Source organism: Oryx dammah, unplaced genomic scaffold, assembly GCF_014754425.2.
Source record: "Oryx dammah isolate SB20612 unplaced genomic scaffold, SCBI_Odam_1.1 HiC_scaffold_20, whole genome shotgun sequence".
Classification (NCBI taxonomy): Eukaryota; Metazoa; Chordata; class Mammalia; order Artiodactyla; family Bovidae; genus Oryx; species Oryx dammah.
The window spans coordinates 3,904,163-3,926,206 of NW_024070204.1; the positions used below are offsets into that span (position 1 = coordinate 3,904,163).

General features: G+C 45.6%; 1 protein-coding gene across 1 annotated transcript in view; it reads left to right on the forward strand.

Annotated features, from left to right (window-relative positions):
* ADAMTS16 (ADAM metallopeptidase with thrombospondin type 1 motif 16) overlaps positions 1-22,044 on the forward strand; it is a 190,711-nt gene that overhangs the window by 39,200 nt on the left and 129,467 nt on the right. The window contains exons 4-6 of the mRNA XM_040262379.1: positions 13,779-14,058; positions 19,125-19,324; positions 21,610-21,693. Of these exons, the coding sequence (XP_040118313.1) occupies positions 13,779-14,058; positions 19,125-19,324; positions 21,610-21,693 (564 nt within the window). The remainder of the gene's footprint in view (positions 1-13,778; positions 14,059-19,124; positions 19,325-21,609; positions 21,694-22,044) is intronic.

Sequence of the window (22,044 nt, forward strand, 5' to 3'; positions counted from 1 at the left end):
GATATAATTCACTTAAGAAAACCTCGCTGCCTCAAGTGCACAGCTCAGTGGCCTTTTAATAAACAGGCAGGGGTGTGCAACCATCACTGTGATTCAGTTTTAAACCATTCACTTCACCCAGGAGAGAGCCCTTGTGCCAGCAGTAACCCCCTGCTCCCATCCAGCCCGGCAACCGCAGCTCTGCTTCCTGCCTCCGTGGTTTAGCCTCACCTAGGCATCTCAGAGACATGGAACCACACGACACGGTGTGGCTTCCTTCACTCCGCACACTGTTGGATTCATCCGTGTTTATTCATACTGCATCCCTTTTCATTGCCCACGGTGTTCAATTGTAAGGACGCACCTCATCTTGTTTATCCATTCACTGGTTGACGGATATTTGGGTTCTGAGCATCCCTGTTTCTTTGTCTACAGAAATGTAGCTGCCGACCCCTCCCTTGCAATTCTGTCCTGAGGATTACCGATAAGAAGATGGTATCCCGGTCCCTGGACAGAGGCAGTGGCCTGATAGGGAGAACGGCATCGATGTTAAGATGATTAAGGCTTCGCAGGGGGCACTAGGGATAAAGAACCCACCTGCCAATGTAGGAGACATAAGAGGCGCAGGCTCGACCCCTGGGTCAGGAAGATCCCCTGGAGAAGGGCATGGCAACTCACTCCAGCACTCTTGCCTGGAGAATCCCATGGACAGAGGAGCCTGGCGGGCTACAGTCCATGGGGTCGCACAGAGTAGGACACACTGAAGGGACTTAACACGCTCAGAGAAACATGATGTCACCGTCCTGCAACCCAGAACTTAAAGGGCACTGTTGTGAGAGACTAGATATCAACACCAAGACCAGCGGGAAAGGGAAGTACCCCAGCTGCCAATTAAATAGAAAAACCAGCTGATTCATGAGCTAAGTGTCAGCTTGATGAGCTCATAACAGAAGCCTCCCAGAGCTAGCAGCCTGCCGCTGTTGAGGTTGTTGTGGGGGGTGGGGGGGTGCCCAGATCATCCATTGGGACGGATTGAGTGTGTGCGGAAAAACCAGGGTGATTTCAGCAATGGCTCAGGGATCCAGGTGACAACACCCCGGGGCCCCGGGGCCTCTGATGAGAAACATGTGTGCCTGCCCCGCCTCGCGACTCTGGCGACTTCTCTGCCCGACTGCAGTCACGGCTGACCGGCTCTGCTGGGACCCTCCCGAGCTGCTCTTGGCCTGTCGGTCTTTCTTTGCCAACCTGCCCAGCCCTGCACACTCTGCTTCCTCTCTCTGAAGCTTTCCAAGTGAGGTGCTGCCCTCATTCTTCCACGGTATCTGCTGGGATCTTGATGGACGTCATTAAAGTACTGTTTTTTGACCACCTTTGAAGTGAAGTGAAGTGAAAGTCACTCAGTCGTGTCCAGCTCTTTGTGACTCCATGGGCTAAACAGCCCACAGAATTCTCCAGGCCAGCATACTGGAGTGGGTGGCCTTTTCCTTCTCCAGGGGATCTTCCCAACCCAGGAATCAAACCCAGGTCTCCCCCCTTGCAGCTGGATTCTTTACCAGCTGAGCCACAAGGGAAGCCTGGCCACCTCTGAAGTGTATAGATTTAATCTGCACAGTCAGTTTGGGAAATAGCTGTAGATATTGTCCTGTATTTGCAAAGATAGGAACTAGGTCTCAGGAGGCTCAGCTGGTAAAGAATCCACCTGCCAATGCAGGAAGCCTCGGTTCGATTCCTGGGTTGGGAGGATCCCTTAAGAGAGGGGAATGGCTACCCACTCCAGTATTCTGGCCTGGAAAATTCCATGGACTGAGGAGCCTGCTGGACTACAGTTCATGAGGTTGCAAACAGTCAGACATGATTGAGCAGCTCACAGGAGAACACTCAGGACACACACAAGTAAACACACGCACATACACATGCTTGCCCTGGGAAGAGAGGTGGAGTCAGAACTTGAACCTGAGCTTGGACCTCAGTGGTGACCACTGGCCATTGCATCAGTGCAGCACGTATCACGAGGCTGGGTTTAACATCTGCTCTGCCTTTAAGAGCGACACCAGGGCAAGCAAGGCCCCACACCTCCCTCTGTCACTCCAGACTGAGAGGGGAGGAAGAGCCAGGCTGGTGGAGGTCTGTGCAGGTGTACGTAGGAAGCAGGACAAGTGGGCACCCAGATTCTTAGGCCAGAGGGTGCCCAGGTGCTGCTGAGACTGCAGGACAGCAGGCACAGCAGAGGGTCCTGAGCCCAGGGCAGGCGGCAGGAGCATTGCCTGGAATGAAATTGACACAGGCTGGAGCAGGGGAGGCTCCAGGACTGTGCTCTCAAATCAGAAGATGTGACTGCAAGGTTGTATGTAGTCAGTGATCTGGTTGACGCTTCTTTCCTCCAAACGAGCAGAGGAAAGCTTAGAAGGAGGGCAAGAGTGGAAGCAGCAGACAGCGAGCACAGCCCTCTACGGGAGAAGCTGGAGGTGGACATGCCAGAAGGATCTTTATGTGTCCCCTCTTTCTGATGGGCCGCAAGAGGCCTCCTCAAAAGCCTGTGCAGTCCAAGCAAGGCCCTGCTGAATGACTGTTAACATTGTTCGTTGGTGAGTCTATCACATGTAGATGTTTTGCAACGATCATAGCGTCTGCTGATGCAGCGTTGGGCCACAGGCCCACTGGAGTGGCTGTCTCCCTTGCTGGGCCTGCAGCCTTCCCCTTGGAACGCTCACGACTCCTCGCCCATCAGGGCTTGGCTGAAATGCACCTTCTCAATGAGGCCTTCCTGGCTACCCTAAGACTGAAACCCCCTCTCCTACACTCCTGGTGTTCTTCCTTCTGAGTTATGTTTTAATAGTGTTTATTTTCAGAGCAATTTTAGCAGGACACAGCAAAATGGAGTCCGCAGAATTCCCATACACACCCTGCCCACACACACGCACCGCCCACCCCCATCGTCAACATCCCTCACCAGGTGGTACATTTGTCAGAACTGATGAATGTCTGTTGACATCTTATAATTGCCAAAGTACATGGTTTATGTTACGGTTCACTCTTGGTGATATACGTTCTCTGGATTTGGATAAATGTATAAAGACATATATGGGCTCCCCAAGTGGCTCACTGGTAAAGAATCCACCTGCCAATGCAGGAGACACAGGTTTGATCCCTGGGTCAGGAAGATCCCCTGGAAAAGGAAAGGGCAACCCACTCCAGTATTCCTGCCTGGAGAATTCTGTGGGCAGAGAAGACTGGCAGGCTACAAGCCATGGGGTCACACAGAGTCAGACACTGAGTATGCACACACCCATACACAGATAGACGTAATGACGTGTATTCATCATTGCTGTTCAGTTGCTCAGCTGTGCCTGACTGTCTGCGACTCCATGAACTGCAGCACACCAGGCTTCCCTGTCCTTCACTGTCTCCCAGAGTTTGCTCAAATTCATGTCCATTGAGTCAGTGATGCCATCCAACCATCTCATCCTCTGTCATCACCCTCTCCTCCCGCCCTCAGTCTTTCCCAGCATCAGAGTCTTTTCCAGTGAGTAGACTCTTCACATCAGGTGGCCAAAGGATTGGAGCTTCAGTCCTTCCAATGAATGGTCAAGACTGATTTCCTTTAGGATGGACTGGTTTGATCTCCTTGCAGTCCAAGGGACGCTCAAGAGTCTTCTCCAACACCATAGTTCAAAAGCATCAATTCTTTGGCACTCAGCCTTCTTTATGGTCCAACTCTCACATCCATACATGACTACTGGAAAAACCATAGTTTTGACTAGACAGACCTTTGTAGGCAAAGTAATGTCTCTGCTTTTTAATATGCTGTCTAGATTTGTCATAACTTTTCTTTCAAGGAGCAAACGTCTTTTAATTTCATGGCTGCAGTCACCATCTCCAGTGATTTTGGAGCCCAAAAATATAAAATCTGTCACTGTTTCCACTGTTTCCCCATCTATTTGCCATGAAGTGATAAGACCAGATGCCATGATCTTAATTTTTTGAATGTTGAGTTTTAAGCCAGCTTTTTCCTTTTCACTCTCCTCTTTCACTTTCATCAAGAGGCTCTTTAGTTCCTCTTTGCTTCCTGCCATAAGGGTGGTGTCATCTGCATATCTGAGGTTATTGATATTTCTCCCTGCAATCTTAATTCCAGTTTGTGCTTCATCCTGTCCAGCATGTCACCTGATGTACTCTGCATATAAGTTAAATAAGCAGAGTGACAATATACAGCCTTGACATACTCCTTTCCCGATTTGGAACCAGTCTGTTGTTCCATGTCTGGTTCTAACTGTTGCTTCTTGACCTGCATATAGGTTTCTCAGGAGGCAGGTAAGGTAGTCTGGTATTCCCGTCTCTTTAAGACAAGAGCCCAGCTCATAATATGCAATTAATTGAATTAATTAATTAGTGTGTTAAATGAATGAATGAATGAATATACAATATTGCACATTTCTTGGATGAGAGGATTTGTGAATTTCCTCCACTACAGGATCAAATTCATGTCTCAATGTTGTACAACTCTGTAAATGAATCTGTTGGAGTGTTTAATCCATGGTATTTTTATTACATTAGGTAGCAGCAATGTATCCATTGCCTTGACTAAATGACTATTTGCATAGACATTTCTTTTTGCGTCTTGGGAATATACAGAGAAACACAGGATCTGAGAGTTTAAGTTTGAGCTGTTTTTAGTTCAGATACTTTTGTGTCAACCAAAGGCAGTCTTACTAAGCATCAGTCTAGGACATGTTCTGATTTGTAGCTGGCAAACTTTTATAAAGATGCTAGTGGCTGTGATTTATAAGAATGTTCCTAATTATGTGATATGTACTACTTATTACAGACGAGCAATGTAGCCAACTCTCATGAATTAGGAGACCAGTCTTAAGAAGTAAGCCCCCAAAGATTTGTTAATTGCCAGTTGTTCTGGAAGGTGTTCTTCCATAAAATTTTGTGCCATAATATTATCTGTGATGTCCAGTATGGGAGCAGCTAGTCACATGTGACTATTGAGCAATGGCAAGACTACCTTTTAAACTTGAATTGATATTAATTTGTTCAAAATTGACTGTTGAGCAGCTGGAGAAGTGAATTTTTAATTTTCTTCAATGTTAATTAAAATTAGTGGCCACCATTTGGAAGAGCACATACCTAGAAGTTTTCCTCTAGCAGAGATTAAAATCCTTGTAATAGATTGACCTGAAAGAGATCATAAAATTGAAAGCTGAATCCCAGCATTTGCTAATGAAAAATAAGACTACACACGGCCATAACATTTAAGCTCCAAGAGAGATTTGATCTGCCCTTATAAATAACTGCCATGGCCTATTAGGTTTATCTATGTTCTTAACTTTTTTCATATTCATTGTTTTTCATGAGGTATACCCGTTTTGATCCAAAAACCAGATCTTGACTTTATTAGGCTTTTTCAATTTAATAACCACATTCTTTTAGTAGTTACTGATTCATTTATTCTGAATTTATTTTTAATAAGTTTTTTTCTGGTTTCTAGGTAGCCATTAATTGCAATTTTAAAAACCTTTTGAGTTAATACTTGGTTGGTTTATTTTCTTTATTTTTTTAAAGGAAGGCATTTAGAACTTCAAACTTCTCTAAGTGCAACATGAGAACATCTTGCAATTTTAAAGAGTCCGCTCGTGGTTTCTTTGATCTGCCTCTATTGATTTCCTGTTTTCTATTTTATTGATTTATGCTCTAATTCTTATTATTTCTTTTCTTCTTCTTACAGTGCATTTAATTCACTCTTCTTTTTCCAGTTTCCTGTGCCAGAAACCTAAATTGTTGATTTTAGAATTTCCTTCTTTTCTAATGTCTGCATTCAGTATCATAAATTACCCTTTTAGCATTTCATTGCAACCCACAAATTTTGATAAACTGGGTTTTCATTTCAATTTAGTCCAAAATATTTTAAAATTTCTCTTGAATTTCTTTGTGATCCACGTGTTATTCAGAAGTGTATAGTCTAATTTCTACTTATTTAGGAATTTTCCAGTTCCTTTTTTGTATTGATTTCTAACGTAATTCTCTTGTGGTTTGAGAGTAGACATGGTATAATTTCCATTCTTTTAAATTTGTCGCAGCGTGTGTTAAGGCCCAAAATGTGGTCTATGTGGATGAATGTCTTAAATGAGCTTGAGAAATAAGTGTGTTCTGATGTTGTTGAATGAAATAATCTATGTTGTTGTTTAGCTGGTAAGTTATGTCTGACTCTTTGCAACCCCATGGACTGTAGTCCCCCAGGCTCCTCCATCCGTGGGATTTCTCAGGCAAGAATACTGGGGTGGGTTGCCATTTCTTTCTCCAGGGGATCTTGCCAACACAGGGATCGATTAAACCCTCACCTCTTGCATTGCAGGTGAATTCTTTATCACTGTGCCACCAGGGAAGCCCGACGGCTTCCTATCTGTAGATGTCGTTTATACCCAGCTGACTGACAGCACTGTTGAGTTCATCGGTGTCCTTAATGATTTTCTGCCTGCTGAATCCGTCCATTTCTGAAAGAGGAGCAATAAAGTCTCCAACTACCATAGTGCATTCACCTATTTCTCCTTTCAGTTCTACCAGACTTGGCTTCATGTAGTTAAGCTGTTAAGTACATATGTATTAAGAATCGTTGCATCAAAAAAAAAAAAAAAAAAAAAGAATCGTTGCATCTTCTTAGAGTGCTGACTCCTTTATCATTATTTAATTTCCCTCTTAGTTTCTAATAACTTTTCTTACATTGAAGTCTGCTCTTTCTGAAATTAATATAGTTCTCTTGCTTTTTTTTTTGATTAGTGTTATCAAGGTATATTTTTGCATCTATTTACTGTTAATTTATAAGTGTATTTATATTTTAAATGGCTTTCTTGTAGACAGCATATAGTTGGATCATGTTTTCTGACCTTTGACAATCTCTGTATTTTTCTGGTACATTGAACCATTGACAGTCAAAGTGGATGTAACTGAATTAGTATCTACTATAAATGTTACAGTTTTCTACCTTTGCCTTTGTTCATTATTCATATTTTGCCTTCAACTGTTTTTCTGCTATTTGTGATTTTAATTTAGCACTTTTATAATCATATTTTATGTCCTTCTTTAGCATATCAGTTATACTTAAAAAAATTTTTTTTTTAGCTCTAGTGTTTGCAATATACATTTACAACTAAGTCAAATTCACTCTCAGCGACCACAACCATTGGTATTACTCTCCAGGGTACATGGTGGTAGAGAAGTAACATGGTATGCTAACAGTGGCATGTAAATCTGAGTTGCTACTGCTGCTACTAAGTCACTTCAGTCGTGTCTGACTCTGGGTGACCCCATAGACAGCAGCCCACCAGGCTCCCCCATCCCTTGGATTCTCCAGGCAAGAACACTGGAGTGGGTTGCCATTTCCTCCTCCAAAGCATGAGAGTGAAAAGTGAAAGTGAAGTCGCTCAATCGTGTCCGACTCTTAGCCACCCCATGGAGCCTACCAGGCTCCTCCATCCATGGGATTTTCCAGGCAAGAGCACTGGAGTGGGCTACCATTGCCTTCTCTGAAATCTGAGTTACTCAGACTCAATTTTACCCTTAGCTACCCTACTTCCTAGCTTTTCAGTCTTGGGCAAATATCTGCATTTAGTGTCCCATTCCTTTAAATGGGAATTGTGACTCTCACTTCGTATGTTTGTTGTTAGGATAAGATAATAAATAAAACAAAACAGCTAGGGCAGTAGCAGCCACATAGTTGGTGCCCGAGACAAAGTGAGTGTGAAAGATCCATGAACGCTGCATTTGTCTTATGCTTTAGAAATGTCGCCAAGAAGACTAGAGTGAGCAGAACAGTCCCCAGACAAACCACATTTTGGGAGAAATGACAAAGAAGTTGAGTAAAAAGTGAAATGACTTGGAACTGAAATGCGTGCTTCTTCTAATGAGCTAGATCACTTTTCCCGTGTTGACCGATAGCTAGCTCTCGAGCTCTTGTCGCCCAAGACAAGCTTGACTCCAGTCCAGTGGGGATTCCCTTACACCATGTACATGCCCCACCAGGCTCATCACTTCCTAATTTACACGTTGTTTTTTGACTCACACAACTTTTACAGAGAACTTTTCCAAATAGATATACACTAATAAAAGTCTGTGTGTGTGTGTGTGTGTGTTAGTCACTCAATCGTGTCTGACTCTCTGCAACCCATGGACTGTAGCCTGCCAGGCTCCTCTGTCCATGGAATTCCACAGGCAGCAATATTGGAGTGGCTTGCCATCCCCTCCTCCAGGGTATATTCCCAACCCAGGGATCGAACCTAGGTCTCTGCATTGCAGGCAGATTCTTTACCATTTGAGCCACCTGGGAAGCACACTTAAATAAAGGTCTACCAACCTTTAAGGGTGAATAGCAACAAATATAACACAGTAAACATCCTACTTTCAAGCTTCAATGGTTGTTTCTTTACTTACATTGCTCAGAAGCAGCATTGTTCTTTTTTTTTAAATTTTCTTGTCATTGAATATAGTTGCTATGCAATATAAGTGTTCAGTATAGTGATTCACAATTTTTAAAGGTTATACTCTGTTTATAGTTATTATAGATTATTGGATGTATTCCCTACGTTGTACAATATATCCTCGTAGCTTATTTTATAATACTTGTACCTCTTAATCCTCTACCCTTATATCGCCCCTCCAGTCCCTGATTGTCTACTTTGTGGTAGATAAACCACAACTTTCTTGTTTGTGTCTGTGAGTCTGAGGAGCTGCCCATTCTCATCACTGACAAGGCACCTCCTCTTCCTCTTCTTATAAGTGCAGTGCTAGTGTTGAGTTTCCCAGTGTCAAATGATTTACAGAGCTGGCGGTGAGAGATGCAGGCATCTGGAGAGCTCCCCCGTGATGTCTGGGGGATGGTGGCCTCTTCTGAAGCCCGGTTAATAATCCACCCAGCTGACCTCCCAGTGGTGACTGTGGGCAGGTGTACGCCAGACATTTTATGAGCCTCCAAGTAAATATTCTTGATTCAGTGAAGAAAAGCTTTGATAAGAAGAAAAGATTAATCTTCCACAATTTATGTAATCATTTAAATAAGCTTGCAAACTAATAATGCAGCAAGACAGTGGGGTCACTTTTCCTCTTGTATTTTTCGTTGTGTATTGATTGTCGAGGAATATCAAAATATCAGTGTCATCAGTTATTTTATTCTACATATTTAATGAACGTGGGGATTATTTAAACATAGAATACTGTGTCTCAGACTGAATTATAAATGAAACAAGCATAAACACTTGACTGCTTGGTTAGTGAACATTCAGAAGTCCTTCGGGTGCAGGGGTGGAGGTCACTCTTGCCTGACAGTCTGGTCCTCTGGGCCACCCAGAATGAACCCAGGGGAAAAAGGAGATGGGTTTGAATCTGGAACAGCGGTCACAGAACCCAAGTGTTTTAGGGGAGTGAGCCAGAAAGGCCGATGCAGCAAGCCAGGAGCCAAGGTGTGTCTGGGGTGATGAAATTGTTGGGGCATACCCACACACAGGCTTCAGAGGGATCTTGTACTGTAGAGTGAACCATCCGCCAGAAACCCCCTGCGTTATCCAAAGGGAATCATAGATCTTCAGGCTGAAGCATGGTGTCTGCATTCTTTGTTTCATTTATGCAGCAAATCTTTTTTTTTTTTTTTTTTGGCTTATTTACTGGAGGTCATGTATTTTAAATGGGTTTACCTTGTGGCTCAGCTGGTAAAGAATCTGCCTGCAGTGCAGGAGACCTGGGTTTCGATCCCTGAGTTGGGAAGATCCCATGGAGAAGGGAAAGGCTACCCACTCCAGTATTCTGGTCTGGAGAATTTCATGGACTCTATAGTCAATGGGGTCGCAAAGAGTCAGATACAACTGAGCGTTCAGTTATGTATTTAAGTACATATTAGTGTGAAGTCTTACAAACTCATGGCAAATGGCCGTCTTTGTATCCACTCCCTAGAGGACAAAACAGCACAGAGGGAATGAGTAACTCATCCAAAGGCACAAAGATCATAATGTTAGAATCGAATAATGGGTATCAGACTCATCTCTCTGTTCTCTATAAGTCCATCTGGGCTCGAATCAGAGATGCTGGACATCATTGACTCTAGAGAACCCACAGGAGCTGTTCGTATTTTCAGGGTGATTTGAAGAGTAAGACATTATTTGCATATTGGAAAAAGGTTTTTTAAGGAAAAAAAATTACTGTTTTTTAATGTAACACTTCGACTAGTTGCAAGTGTGGAAACTCCTGGGTGTGTCATCACACAAGGCTGAACACACCCATGACTGCTCCTGCTCCTCCTGAGTTAGTTTAATTGCCAACAGGATGAAACCCACCTGGCTCCAGCTTTGATTTAATCCCACACTTGACTTTTCCTTGATAGCACTGCAGATGTTAAAGTACTGTCTGTTCTAGTTTAGTTGGTAGAGTGCTTAGCCAAAAAGGTTTCCCGGGCATCCACGGAGAGCACCAGTGACAGCCTCCCCAGCCCTCCTCTTCCACCACCTAGATCCGCAGCATACATTCCAAGGATTTCACCTTTCCTTGCAGGCTGGCATTTCTGCCCTGGGAGGTCTATCCCCCAAGGTGCTGATGGCTTCACTGATCAGTTACTGCTGTTAAACTTCTCTTCCCCTGGGGAGGAAATGGCAGCTCGCTCCAGTTCTCTTGCCTGGAGAATTCCATGGACAGAGGAGCCTGGCAGGCTACAGGCCACGGGGTCACAAAGTCGGACACGACCGAGCGACTGAGCACACGCATATGATCAGGTCTCCCCCTCCCCGACCTGCAGGAGCACTGGGGCCAGGGCTTCACTGCTGAAGGCATGATAAGCCTGGTCTCCCCTCTCTTTTGTGTCCACCCCACCCTCCTGTCCCTGAGAGCTGCATTTGACACTTTCCCATGATCCGAGAAGGGCTTCTCCGTGCCTATCATCCCACCCTGTGCAAACACTCAGACCCGTGCAGGATAGCTCAGCACCCACAGAACTGAGTTTGGTGAGCAGTGATGGGCGCTGGGTCCCCCCAGATGAGGGTCAGCCTCAGGTCCTAAATCAGAGGTTCGCTGAAGAACAGGCACTGGAGCACCTGTGTCTCTGAGTACCTAGAAAGTGCTAATCACGTGCTGAATTAAGAAAATAATTAGGAAAATATCAGCAGTCTTATAATACTATATTGGAGAATGCTAAGCAATACCTTAATAGTTCTGTAGGAATAGTTAATGGTATTCTAAAATTATAAAGGTATTTTAAAACACAAGGATTTTAAAAGCTCATCTGTCATCCCACAACCCAGCAATGCCATTGATATGTTTAAGGTAAGGATGCACACAGAGTTTGCAAACTTGAGTAATGCCTCAATCTTTCCCAGCATCAGGAACTTTTCCAATGAGTCACCTGTTCTCATCAAATGACCAAAATACTGGAGCTTCAGCTTCAGCATCAGTCCTTCCAATGAATGTTCAGGACTGATTTCCTTTAGGATGGACTGGTTGGATCTCTTTACAGTCCAAGGGACTCTCAGGAGTCTTCTCCAGCACCACAGTTCAAAGGCATCAATTCTTTGGCGCTCTGCCTTCTTTATGGTCCAGCTCTCACAACCGTACATGACCACTGGGCAGACCATAGCTTTGACTATACAGACCTTTGTCTGCAGAGTAATGTCTCTGCTTTTCAACACACTGTCTAGCTTTGTCATTGCTTTCCTGCCAAGAAACAGTTGTCTTCTGACCTCATCGCCCCAGTCGCCACCCACAGTGATTTTGGAGCCCAGGAAGAGGAAATCTGTCACTGCTTCCACATTTTCCCCTTGTGTGCCATCCAGTAGTGGGGCCGGGTGGCATGATCTTAGGTTTTTAATATTTAGTTTTAAGCCGACTCTCTCCTCTCTCATATAGAGGTTCTTTAGTTCCTCTTCACTTTCTGCCTTTAGAGGGATATCATCCGTGTATCTGAGGTTGTTGATGTTGCTCCCACCTATCTTGATTCCAGCTTGTAACTCACCCAGCCCAGCATTTCTCATTATGTGATCAGCGTATAGGTTAAACAAACAGGGTGACCAGGACAGCCCTGTCATACTCCTGTCTCAATCCTGGACCAATCAGTTGTTCCATACATGGTTTTAACTGTTGCTTCTTGACCCGCATACAGGTTTCTCAGGAGACAGGTAAGATGGTCTGGTATTCCCAACTCTTTAAGAGCTTTCCACAGTTTGTTATGATCCACACAGTCAAAGGCTTTAGTGTAGTCAATGAAACAGAGATAGATATTTTTCTGGAATTCCCTTGCTTTCTTTATGATTCAGTGAATATTGGCAATTTGATCTCTGGTTCCTCTGCCTTTTCTAAAACCCAGCTTACATCTGGAAGTTCTTGGTTTGCATAATGCTGAAGCCTAGCATGCAGCATTTTAAGCACGATCTTACTAGCAAGGGAGATGGGTGCAATTGTCCGATGGTTAGAACATCCTTTAGTACTAACCTTCCTGGGAACTGCGATGAGGATTGACCTTTTCCAGTCCTGTGGCCACTGCTGGGCTTTCCAGATTTGCTGACATATTGAATGCAACACCTTGATGGCATCATCCTTTAGGGTTTTGAATAGCTCTCCTGGAATTCCATAACGTCCACTAGCTTTATTAGCGGCAGTTTTTTCCTAAGGTCCACTTGACTTCCCACTCCAGAATGTCTGGCTCTGGGTGACTGACCACACCACCACAATAATCTGGCTCATTGAGATCTTTCTTGTACAGCTCTTCTGTGTGTTCTTTCCATCTCTGCTTGATCTCTTCAGCATCTACTAGGTCTCTATGGTTTTTGTCCTTTACTGTCACCACCTTTGGGTGAAACGGTCCCTTCGTGTTTCCAAATTTCCTGAAGAGATCTCTAGGCTTTCCTCTTCTGTTGTTTGCTTCTAGAGAAGAGATGCAAAAAGCAAGGGAGAAAGGGGAAGTTTCATCCAAGTAAATGGAGAGTTCCAAAGAATAGCAAGGAGAGACAAGAAGGCCTTCTTCAATGAGCAGTGCATAAAACTAGAAGAAAACAGCTGACTGCTGCTGCTGCTGCTAAGTCGCTTCAGTCGTGTCCCACTCTGTGCGACCCCATAGACGGCAGCCCACCAGGCTCCCCCATCCCTGGGATTCTCCAGGCAAGAATACTGGAGTGGGTTGCCGTGTCCTTCTCCAGTGCATGAAGGTGAAAAGCGAAAGTGAAGTCGCTCAGTCGTGTCCAACTCTTAGCGACCCCATGGACTGTAGCCTACCAGGCTCCTCCATCCATGGGATTTTTCAGGCAAGAGTACTGGAGTGGTGCCATTGCTGACTATATTGGGTTTATAAATTTATGTCTTTATTTGGGAGCTCCCCCACCCACCCCGACCCGTATTACTATCTAGGGCTGGGTGTGTGCTTTCTCCTCCATTTTTTCCAGTAAAGGACCTGACCTTGATGTGCTGTGAGATCTCTCTCTGCTCCAAGAGTCAAGTCCTTTGACCTCCACGCCACTGTTTCTGAAAAGATGGGTGGAAAGGGCTTAGGAGAGGACCCCTCCTCCCCTAATCCTCAGCCCCCTATGTTCTCCCTGGAGGGAACCGTGTGTGTGTGTGTGTGTGTGTGTGTGTGTGTGTGTGTGTTTCTCTGACTCTTTGTGACCCCATGAACTGTAGCCCTCCAGGCTCCTCTGTCCATGGAATTCTCCAGTCAAGAATACTGGAGTAGGTTGTCATTTCCCATTCCAAGTTTCTCCCTGGAGGGAACAGCGTGTTTGTGAGCAGATGATAAAGCAGCGATGCGCCTTTCTTTCTTCCTCTCTCTTCTGCAGTCAGGCATGATAAGAACCCAGGAAGCAGACTACTTCCTGAAGCCCCTCCCTTCACACCTGGCAGGGAGCCCCAGTGACTCCACGGGGGGCAGGCCTCCCTCCCACATCCTGTACAAGAGATCCACCGAGCCACCGGCAGTGGAGCCCCACCGGGTCGCAATGATGGAGAAAAAGTGGAGGCTGGAAAACCACCGTCTCTTCCACCACGAAGATCAATCCCCACGCGGCTTCAGCTTCAGGCACCCACAGAAGCAGCATTTCTGCGGAAGACGCAAGAAATGTATGTAAGGATGATTCTTTTTGTAATTTAATGATTAGGATGCTAAGTAAGATATTGGAGTATTTTTAATTTTCTTCAAAGTAGTCTTCCCTTGAGGTGAAATTTATTGACCACCTTTGCTAATCCTAAGTGATGATTCCAAGGAGAACCCACATCTGGATGTTCAGGATAAAACATCTTTCCATGGCATATGGATAAAGGTGTTGTTTTTTTTAATTTTAAGAGTTGTTCCCTGGGCAGACTAAATGACATGATTCACAGAAATGTAGACTCCTCTACCAGACATCTTCAAAGGAATCTTGGTGTCTCTACCCAGTAACTATATTTTTGAGGTCTAGATTTGTTAAAGCTGACATGCTTTTCCCACTGAGGTGATTTATCCCTAGGCAGGTTTATATACTTCACTCATCACGTCAGAAGACACAGGATGCGTGGTGTAATTTACCTACAATTTTTCACCAAGGCTTTATCAAAGTCCTCTTTGTTTGTGTCATGAACATTTAGGAAGAGAAGTACTTACGTTTTGTGTAGGAAGCTCTCACAGACTCAGGAATAGCAGTTCGGTGTTTTCTGGACTTGTCCTCCTCTGCTTCAGCTTTCCCCTCAAGCATGGCTTTATTTATTAATAGCAAACCTTCCCCAAGGCACTTCCGGAAGCCCACCTTTCTCTGCTGCTTAGCTTCGTTGGCCGCTGGGCCAGCACCCTCACATAAGTGTGGGCACGTGCAGGGGCTCCATGACACACTGCAGAGAAGAGAGAATGACCCAGAATCACTTGGCACTACGGCAGAACAAGCGTGGCTGACCTGTTCGCACCCGTGTGTCACCTGAACACACGTCCTGTAGATCAGCCTCAGACTACATTCAGACGGTCTCAAAAATCTCATCCCAAACTGACCAAGAGTGGGCTGGGTCTCAGGGGAGGCAGCATGAACAGTGTTGAGCACAAGGAGAGCGAACAGGAGGGTGAGAGGGTCAAGGAAGTCCAGCTGAGTGAGCATCAGAACAGGGTACACTGACCAGCAGTGGCTTCCTGAGTCTGTGCAGACAGGGGAGGAGGTGGGGGGGCGTGGCCGGACAGACCAAAGGCGGGGCCAGGCAGGCCGGGGGCGGGACCAGGCAGGCCGGGGGCGGGGCCAGGCAGGTCAGGGCTGGGTGAGACACAGTTGGAACAGACAGAGAGGCGAGACTCAGGCACAGACAAGGTCAGAGCCAGGAAGATGCTGGCAGGGCTCCCGGTGAGGATGTGGTCAGAGCAGGACAGACTCCATTGTGTCAAAGACAGAAAGATGACCAAGCATCTGGGTCCAGGCAGGAAAGACGGGCAGGGCTGTCCACACCTCTTTGACACGCCGCTCCAGGGCCCAACGCAGATGTCTCAGTGTTCCTGAGCAATCCAGCAGTGCTGACCCTTCTGGAATGAATGTGACCCTTTCATTCTTATCTCGAGGTGAGCGGAGTCATTCAGACCCACAGCTCAAAGGCAGTGCACCTGGCCATGCAGGGCAGAACGATTGTTCTGTTTGGTGTGGCCGTCTGTGCGCGTGTGTTTGTGTGCATGTGTGTGGATGCATTTGTCTCCAGGGGCATTTCAGAATCTCAGTAGTGGAGTCTGGTTGGTGAGAGGGAGATATATGAATAAGACACTACATTATACAATAAGACTTGCAGTTAGAAAATGGAAAATGTAGCCATTTTTTTCTCTTTTTTAATCTTAACTCATTTACAGGAGTCTCGGAATATACAGAACAAGGTTACAGATAGTCCACTATATATTACAGTTTTTTTTTTTAAGTAGATGAAGATTTTTAGTTGGAGTTTCAATATCAAACCCTCAAAAATTAATAGAATGAATATGCAGAGAAGTAGAAGGTGAGAGTAGACCTGAAAAGCACTATGTTTTCATAATAAAACTAGGAAAAAGGTGGCAGAAAATGCCTCTCACTGTGGGTGGCGTCAGCGGTTGATCTGGTGCTGTTGACTTGCCATCTCTGCCCGCTCCTGCAGGGCACATGGCAGTTCTGTGCCCTGGGCCCCCCAAGCAGCTGGGGCCATGCCTAGCAGAAGTGGCACAATCCCTCCAGGCTGAGCACTGAATCCTCAGGGCTCACTTACCTGACAGCGTGGGACAGGATATTCCCACTCTGTCCATGAGGCTTTGGGCTTCCCTGGAGGAATCTCCATCTGTCTCAGCGGGGTTTACACCTACAAAGACTCTTCCCTAGAGTCTCTGTTCAGGAGATGAGGGATTTTCCTGTGTGTTTAGGCTTCCCTAGTGGGCTGCTGTCTATGGGGTCGCAAAGAGTCAGACACGACTGAAGTGACTCAGCAGCAGCAGCAGCAGCAGCAGTGTCTCAGACAGTAAAGAATCTGCCTGCCATGCAGGAGAGCCAGGTTCGATCCCTAGGTGGAGAAGATCCCTGGAGAAGGAAATGGCAACCCACTCCAGGATTCTTGCCTAGAGGATTCCATGGGCAGACCACGGGGTCACAAAGAATTGGACATGACTGAGCAGCTAACCCTTTCACTTTCCTGTGGGTTTAGGCATCTCTCTCTGTTGAAAACGGCAGAGAAAAGCAGGCTGATTTGTTTAAAATCAATTGTGACTCTGAACCTCAGGCTCAAATAGTAGCTTGCTGCTTCTAGCTGAGGCATCACGGGTGGGTTTTGAGCTGGGACTCATGTGTGGCAGGAGACGCTGGGGGACCGTATTGAGCGGGTGACTTGTTTTGAGGGGCTTTTCAGACCCCAGGCCAGTGAGAGCACCACCTCTGTGCTCCTGCCTCTTTCCAGTACTGAGGGCCTGGGGAACTGCTGTGCTCCCATCTCCATTTGTACCCTGTATTTATGGAAATTAAGACTAAGGGCCCCGGGACCACACTGCCAGATCTGAAATCCATTCCCAATGCCTTCTAGGGAGGTATTTTGAGAAAGTGATGTTCATCTCCCGTGCCTCGGTGGCCTCACTCCTACCCAAGGCTGGTGTAGAGAGTGAGTGGGTTAAACACAGACATCTCTTATGGGGGAGACCACATCAGTATAAACTGCATCAAGGCAAATGGCATGTGATGGGTGCTTATTAAACTGTAGCCAGTATAACTGTTATCCTCCCAAGAGTTCTTTTAAGTTTGCAAGTATTCTAGCAAAGAGAGATAAAATGCAGTGGATGTGGGTATCAGTCAATCCAAACAGTGTCTTCTAGCTGAGTATTCCATGAGCAGAGCTGGCACACCTTTTGAATTAGTGCCACCTTTATTTTTTTGGCTCCCAAATCACTGCAGATAGTGATTGCAGCCATGAAGTTAAAAGACGCTTACTCCTTGGAAGGAAAGTTATGACCAACCCAGATGGCATATTAAAAAGCAGAAATATTACTTTGCCAACAAAGGTCCGTCTAGTCAAGGCTATAGTTTTTCCAGTGGTTATGTGTGGATGTGAGAGTTGGACTGTGAAGAAACCTGAGGGCCGAAGAATTGATGCTTTTGAACTGTGGTGTTGGAGAAGACTCTTGCGAGTCCCTTGGACTGCAAGGAAATCCAACTAGTCCATCCTAAAAGAGACCAGTTCTGGGTGTTCATTGGAAGGACTGATGCTAAAGCTGAAACTCCAGTACTTTGGCCACCTCATGCAAAGAGTTGACTTATTGGAAAAGACTCTGATGCTGGGAGGGATTGGGGGCAGGAGGAGAAGGGGACGACAGAGGATGAGATGGCTGGATGGCATCACTGACTCGGTGGACGTGAGTTTGAGTGAACTCCGGCAGTTGGTGATGGACAGGGAGGCCTGGCATGTTGCAATTCATGGGGTTGCAAAGAGTCAGAGACGACTGAACTGAACTGACTGACTGAATTCAGTAATTCACCTAATTCAGTAAAGTACTGCCACCTAGTATGTGAATACTTTCACACAGAGCAATTCTAACCTCATTTTCTGAGCCACCCACCAAACTTGACCATTTTTAGCACAGTGTCAACTTCCCGATTATCAAAGCCAAAACTGTTTTGAAACAGCTTCCTCTAAGAGGACCAAGTCTATTTTGTCTTCCAGTTAAACTAGGTAAATATTTATAATACTTTCGAGGAAATTCAGCTCTACACTGGATCTGTCTGGAGCATTTATAACCCACTGGAAATACTACAGACTATCCAGCTGTGTGTCCAGACCTGGGAATCAACTTTAAAACCTCTTAGGTCATTAAAGGTCTTCAAATGAGAACACCATGTGAGACAGCGCGTCTTTGTGTAATTATTCATTTTATTGCTCTGTCAGTGACTCCTTTTCAGAGCCCTGTTGCACATACCCTCGTGTTCACAATCTTGGAACATCTTGAATTAGACACCAGCACTTCAGAGCCAAAGTGATCTTTTTGTTTTTGTTGTTGAGTCTCCTCTTTGCAACCCCATGGACTGCAGCACACCATGCCTCCCTGTCCATCACCAACTCCCAGAGTGTAGTCAAAATCATGTCCACGGAGTCGGTGATGCCGTCCAGCCATCCCGTCCTCTGTCGGTCCCTTCTCCTCCTGCTGCCAGTCTTTCCCAGCATCAGGTTTTTTTCCAGTGAGTCAGCTCTTCACACCAGGTGGTCAAAGGATTGGAGCTTCAGCTTCTGTATTGGTCCTTCCAATGAATATTCAGGGTTGATTTCCTTTAGGATTGACTGGTTTGATCTCCTTGCTGTCCAAGGGACTCTCAAGAGTCTTCTCGAACACCACATTTTGAAAGCATCAATTCTTCGGCGCTTAGCCTTCCCTATGGTCTAACTCTGACATCCGTGCATGACTACTGGAAAAAGCACAGCTTTGACTATACAGACCAATTTGTTTTAAATGAGGAGAAATTTATACAAAAGTCAATATAATGATGAATTGTATGACATCTAGGCTATGCAAAGTTTATTTAAATGTAGTGTCCCACCTTAACACAAGTTTCACATCATAGTTTTAACGGTATTATGGTTCATTTCATGAACATTCATTTTTAAAATCCATTTTCTTTAGCATGAGCTCGCCACTGGTTTTGTGTGATGACTTTGCTTTTATTTCCTCTCCAAACGCCCCCCTGTAGACATGCCCAAGCCCCCCAAAGAAGACCTTTTCATCTTGCCGGATGAGTATAAATCATGTGTAAGGCAAAAGCGGTCCCTTCTGAAGTCCCACAGGAATGAGGAGCTGAATGTGGAGACGCTGGTTGTGGTGGATAAAAAGATGATGCAAAACCATGGCCATGAAAACATCACCACCTACGTGCTGACGGTTCTCAACATGGTGGGTACGCCCTCCTCTTTGAGTCATGTGTGTGAGTCCGCCTCATGGTGTGTGTTAGTGTGTGTGTTTGCCTCCTTTTACTTGTGGATTCATGTTTTGTACTCAAGAAATATTTTATCCATGATAGCGCCTTCACTTTTACTATGCTCCAATCAGAAGAGCCACTTTCACTCCTTCAGAGAATAAAATCTGGAGGATGAACAATTTGGTCCTCTCTGTAAGCCGATAACATATTTCAAGTTTACGATGTCTCCATTTATCAGAAGTCTCCAAGAGGATGCTGAGACATTTGAGTGCAGGAAGTCTGCCCATTGGCATTATATGTGTGTGATTTTAGATGGCCCTATAGAAATGCCCATCTCCCCTGGTGGTTCAGGTGGTAAAGAATCCACCTGCAATGAGGGAGACCTGGGTTTGATCCCTGAGTTAGGAAGATCCCTTGGAGAAGGGAATGGCAACCCACTCCAGTATTCTTGCCTGGAGAATTCTATGGAGAGAGGAGCCCGGCAGGCTACAGTCCATGGGGTCACAAAGGGTTGGACATGACTGAAGTGACTTAAATCACAGCACACAGAAATGCTCATCTTTTTAGGAATATGAATATAAAAGATGCATTATTTTATCTACCAGAACAAGAAGCAGTACACCATTTAGAATGTCACTGCAGTGGTGACCTAAACGGAAATGGAATCCAAACACGAGGGGACGTGTGTATCCCTGGGGCTTCCCCGGTGTCAGTGGTGAAGAACCCACCTGCCAGCGCAGGAAATATGGGCTCTATCTCTGGGCCGGGAAGATCCCTTGGAGAAGGAAATGGAAATCCACTCCGGTGTTCTTGCCTGGGAAATCCCACAGGCAGAGGAGCCTGGCGTGCTGCAGTTCATGGGGTGACAGAGTCAGACATGACTTCGTGACTAAACAACACTAACAAATAATGTAGACATAGAATACATATAACTGGCTCCCTCCGCTGTACAGCAGAAACCAGCACACTGTAAAGCAACTCTACTCCAATAATTTTTTTTTAAATGTCACTGCAGATAAAAATGTGTCTGGCTTCGTGTCTGCTTGGCAGCTCTAGTCTTTACTAGAGTGTAGCAAGAGGTGTCTAAGCCCCATTCCACCTGAGTGGGATCTGCATAGCAGGAGACGACATTTGGAGCCATCGACGTGCATTTTTAAAATAGTTGCATTTGAAACAGACGTTGCACTTCCCGATAAACAGAGTGCCCCTAAATATGATTCAGTTTGCCGTGATTCGGGATGGCTGCTCTCCCTGTCCTCGGTTTTTTGGCCAGACCCTCGTGGTTTCCGGTCTCCCAGGGGACTGAGGGGGGCGGGCACCCAGAGGCACCTGCCGCTGCAGGTCTCTGCCATTTGCAAACGTTGCCTCTGTTCTGTTGAGCTGTTCCCGCATTTCCACATCTTGGTGCCAAATCAGTTCCCTGGGGCTTCCCGTGACGGTTGACTCATCCTCACTCATCACCTCAAATGCCTGAGGTGATGCCTTTATCAAATGCTTGATCACTCTGACCACTCATTTCTACTCCTGTGACCTTCACCTCTAATGTCTGCATCTCCCCCTTGATCACCGTCTTTCTGCATTGATTTCCTTCTCTTTCTTGTATCCTCTTGGTCTTTTCCCAAGAAGTTCTCTTATGCTTCTGGAATCTTTCACTAGGACAGCTTGGGGAGCGCTTACCTGTGGATCACCACCGTCAGTTAAAAAAGAAACTTCCTTGTAGTCTAATGAGGACACTTACCAACTAAGGGGCCTTGTGAGCCCTTCACTGGTGTTTGATACCACGTGGGACCTGCCTCCCCAGACTTCATTGTTTTACTTCCAGGCACCAACCATAAGGACCCAACAGTTGGTGTGATTAGATGTTCCCATACCTGTGTGTCTTGGGCTTTCCTGGTGGCTCAGATGATAAAGAATCTGCCTGCCCTGCAGGAGACCTGGGTTCCGTCCCTGGGTCGGGAAGATCCCCTGGAGAAGGGAAAGACTACCCACTCTAGTCTTCTTGCCTGGAGAATCCCATGGACAGAGGAGCCTGGCAGGCTACAGTCCATGGGGTCTCAAAGAGCCAGACATGACTGAGCAACGAACACTTTCACTTTCACACTTTCACTCCACATCCCTGTGTGTCTAGCAGTATAAGAAAGCGAACATTGCTCTGTCAGTGGAGACCACAGAACTGGCCTTCAGCTGTGAACTGCAGGCGAAGGGGTGGGGGACAGGGTGTCATGTGTAGGGACTGACGTGAACTGTCTCTCTTTCCCAGGTGTCTGCTTTATTCAAAGACGGAACAATAGGAGGGAATATCAACATTGCCATTGTTGCCCTGATTCTTCTGGAAGAGGAACAGGTATCCTATCTTTGATACAAGCAGCTTCCCCCCACTCAGAAAAATAAGTGCAAAATAACTATTCATTTTCCTAAATGTAATTTTTCTATGGCTTCTTTCCTTTTCTTTCCCTTGAGGACAGAAACGTTCTCATATTGTGTGTCTAATACGGTCAGTTTCTTGTCAGTTCCCATAATGCTTATGTGACTTTTGTTTGTGATTTTTGTGCAGAGAAGTAAGACATGCTCGTTTGCTTGGCTAATAAGAAAATGGAAAGGAAAAGTAACTATAAAATATATTTATTTATTTGGCTGCCCTGTCTTAGTTGAGATGCTCAGGATCTCCGATTTTCATTGCAGGGTGCAGGGCTCT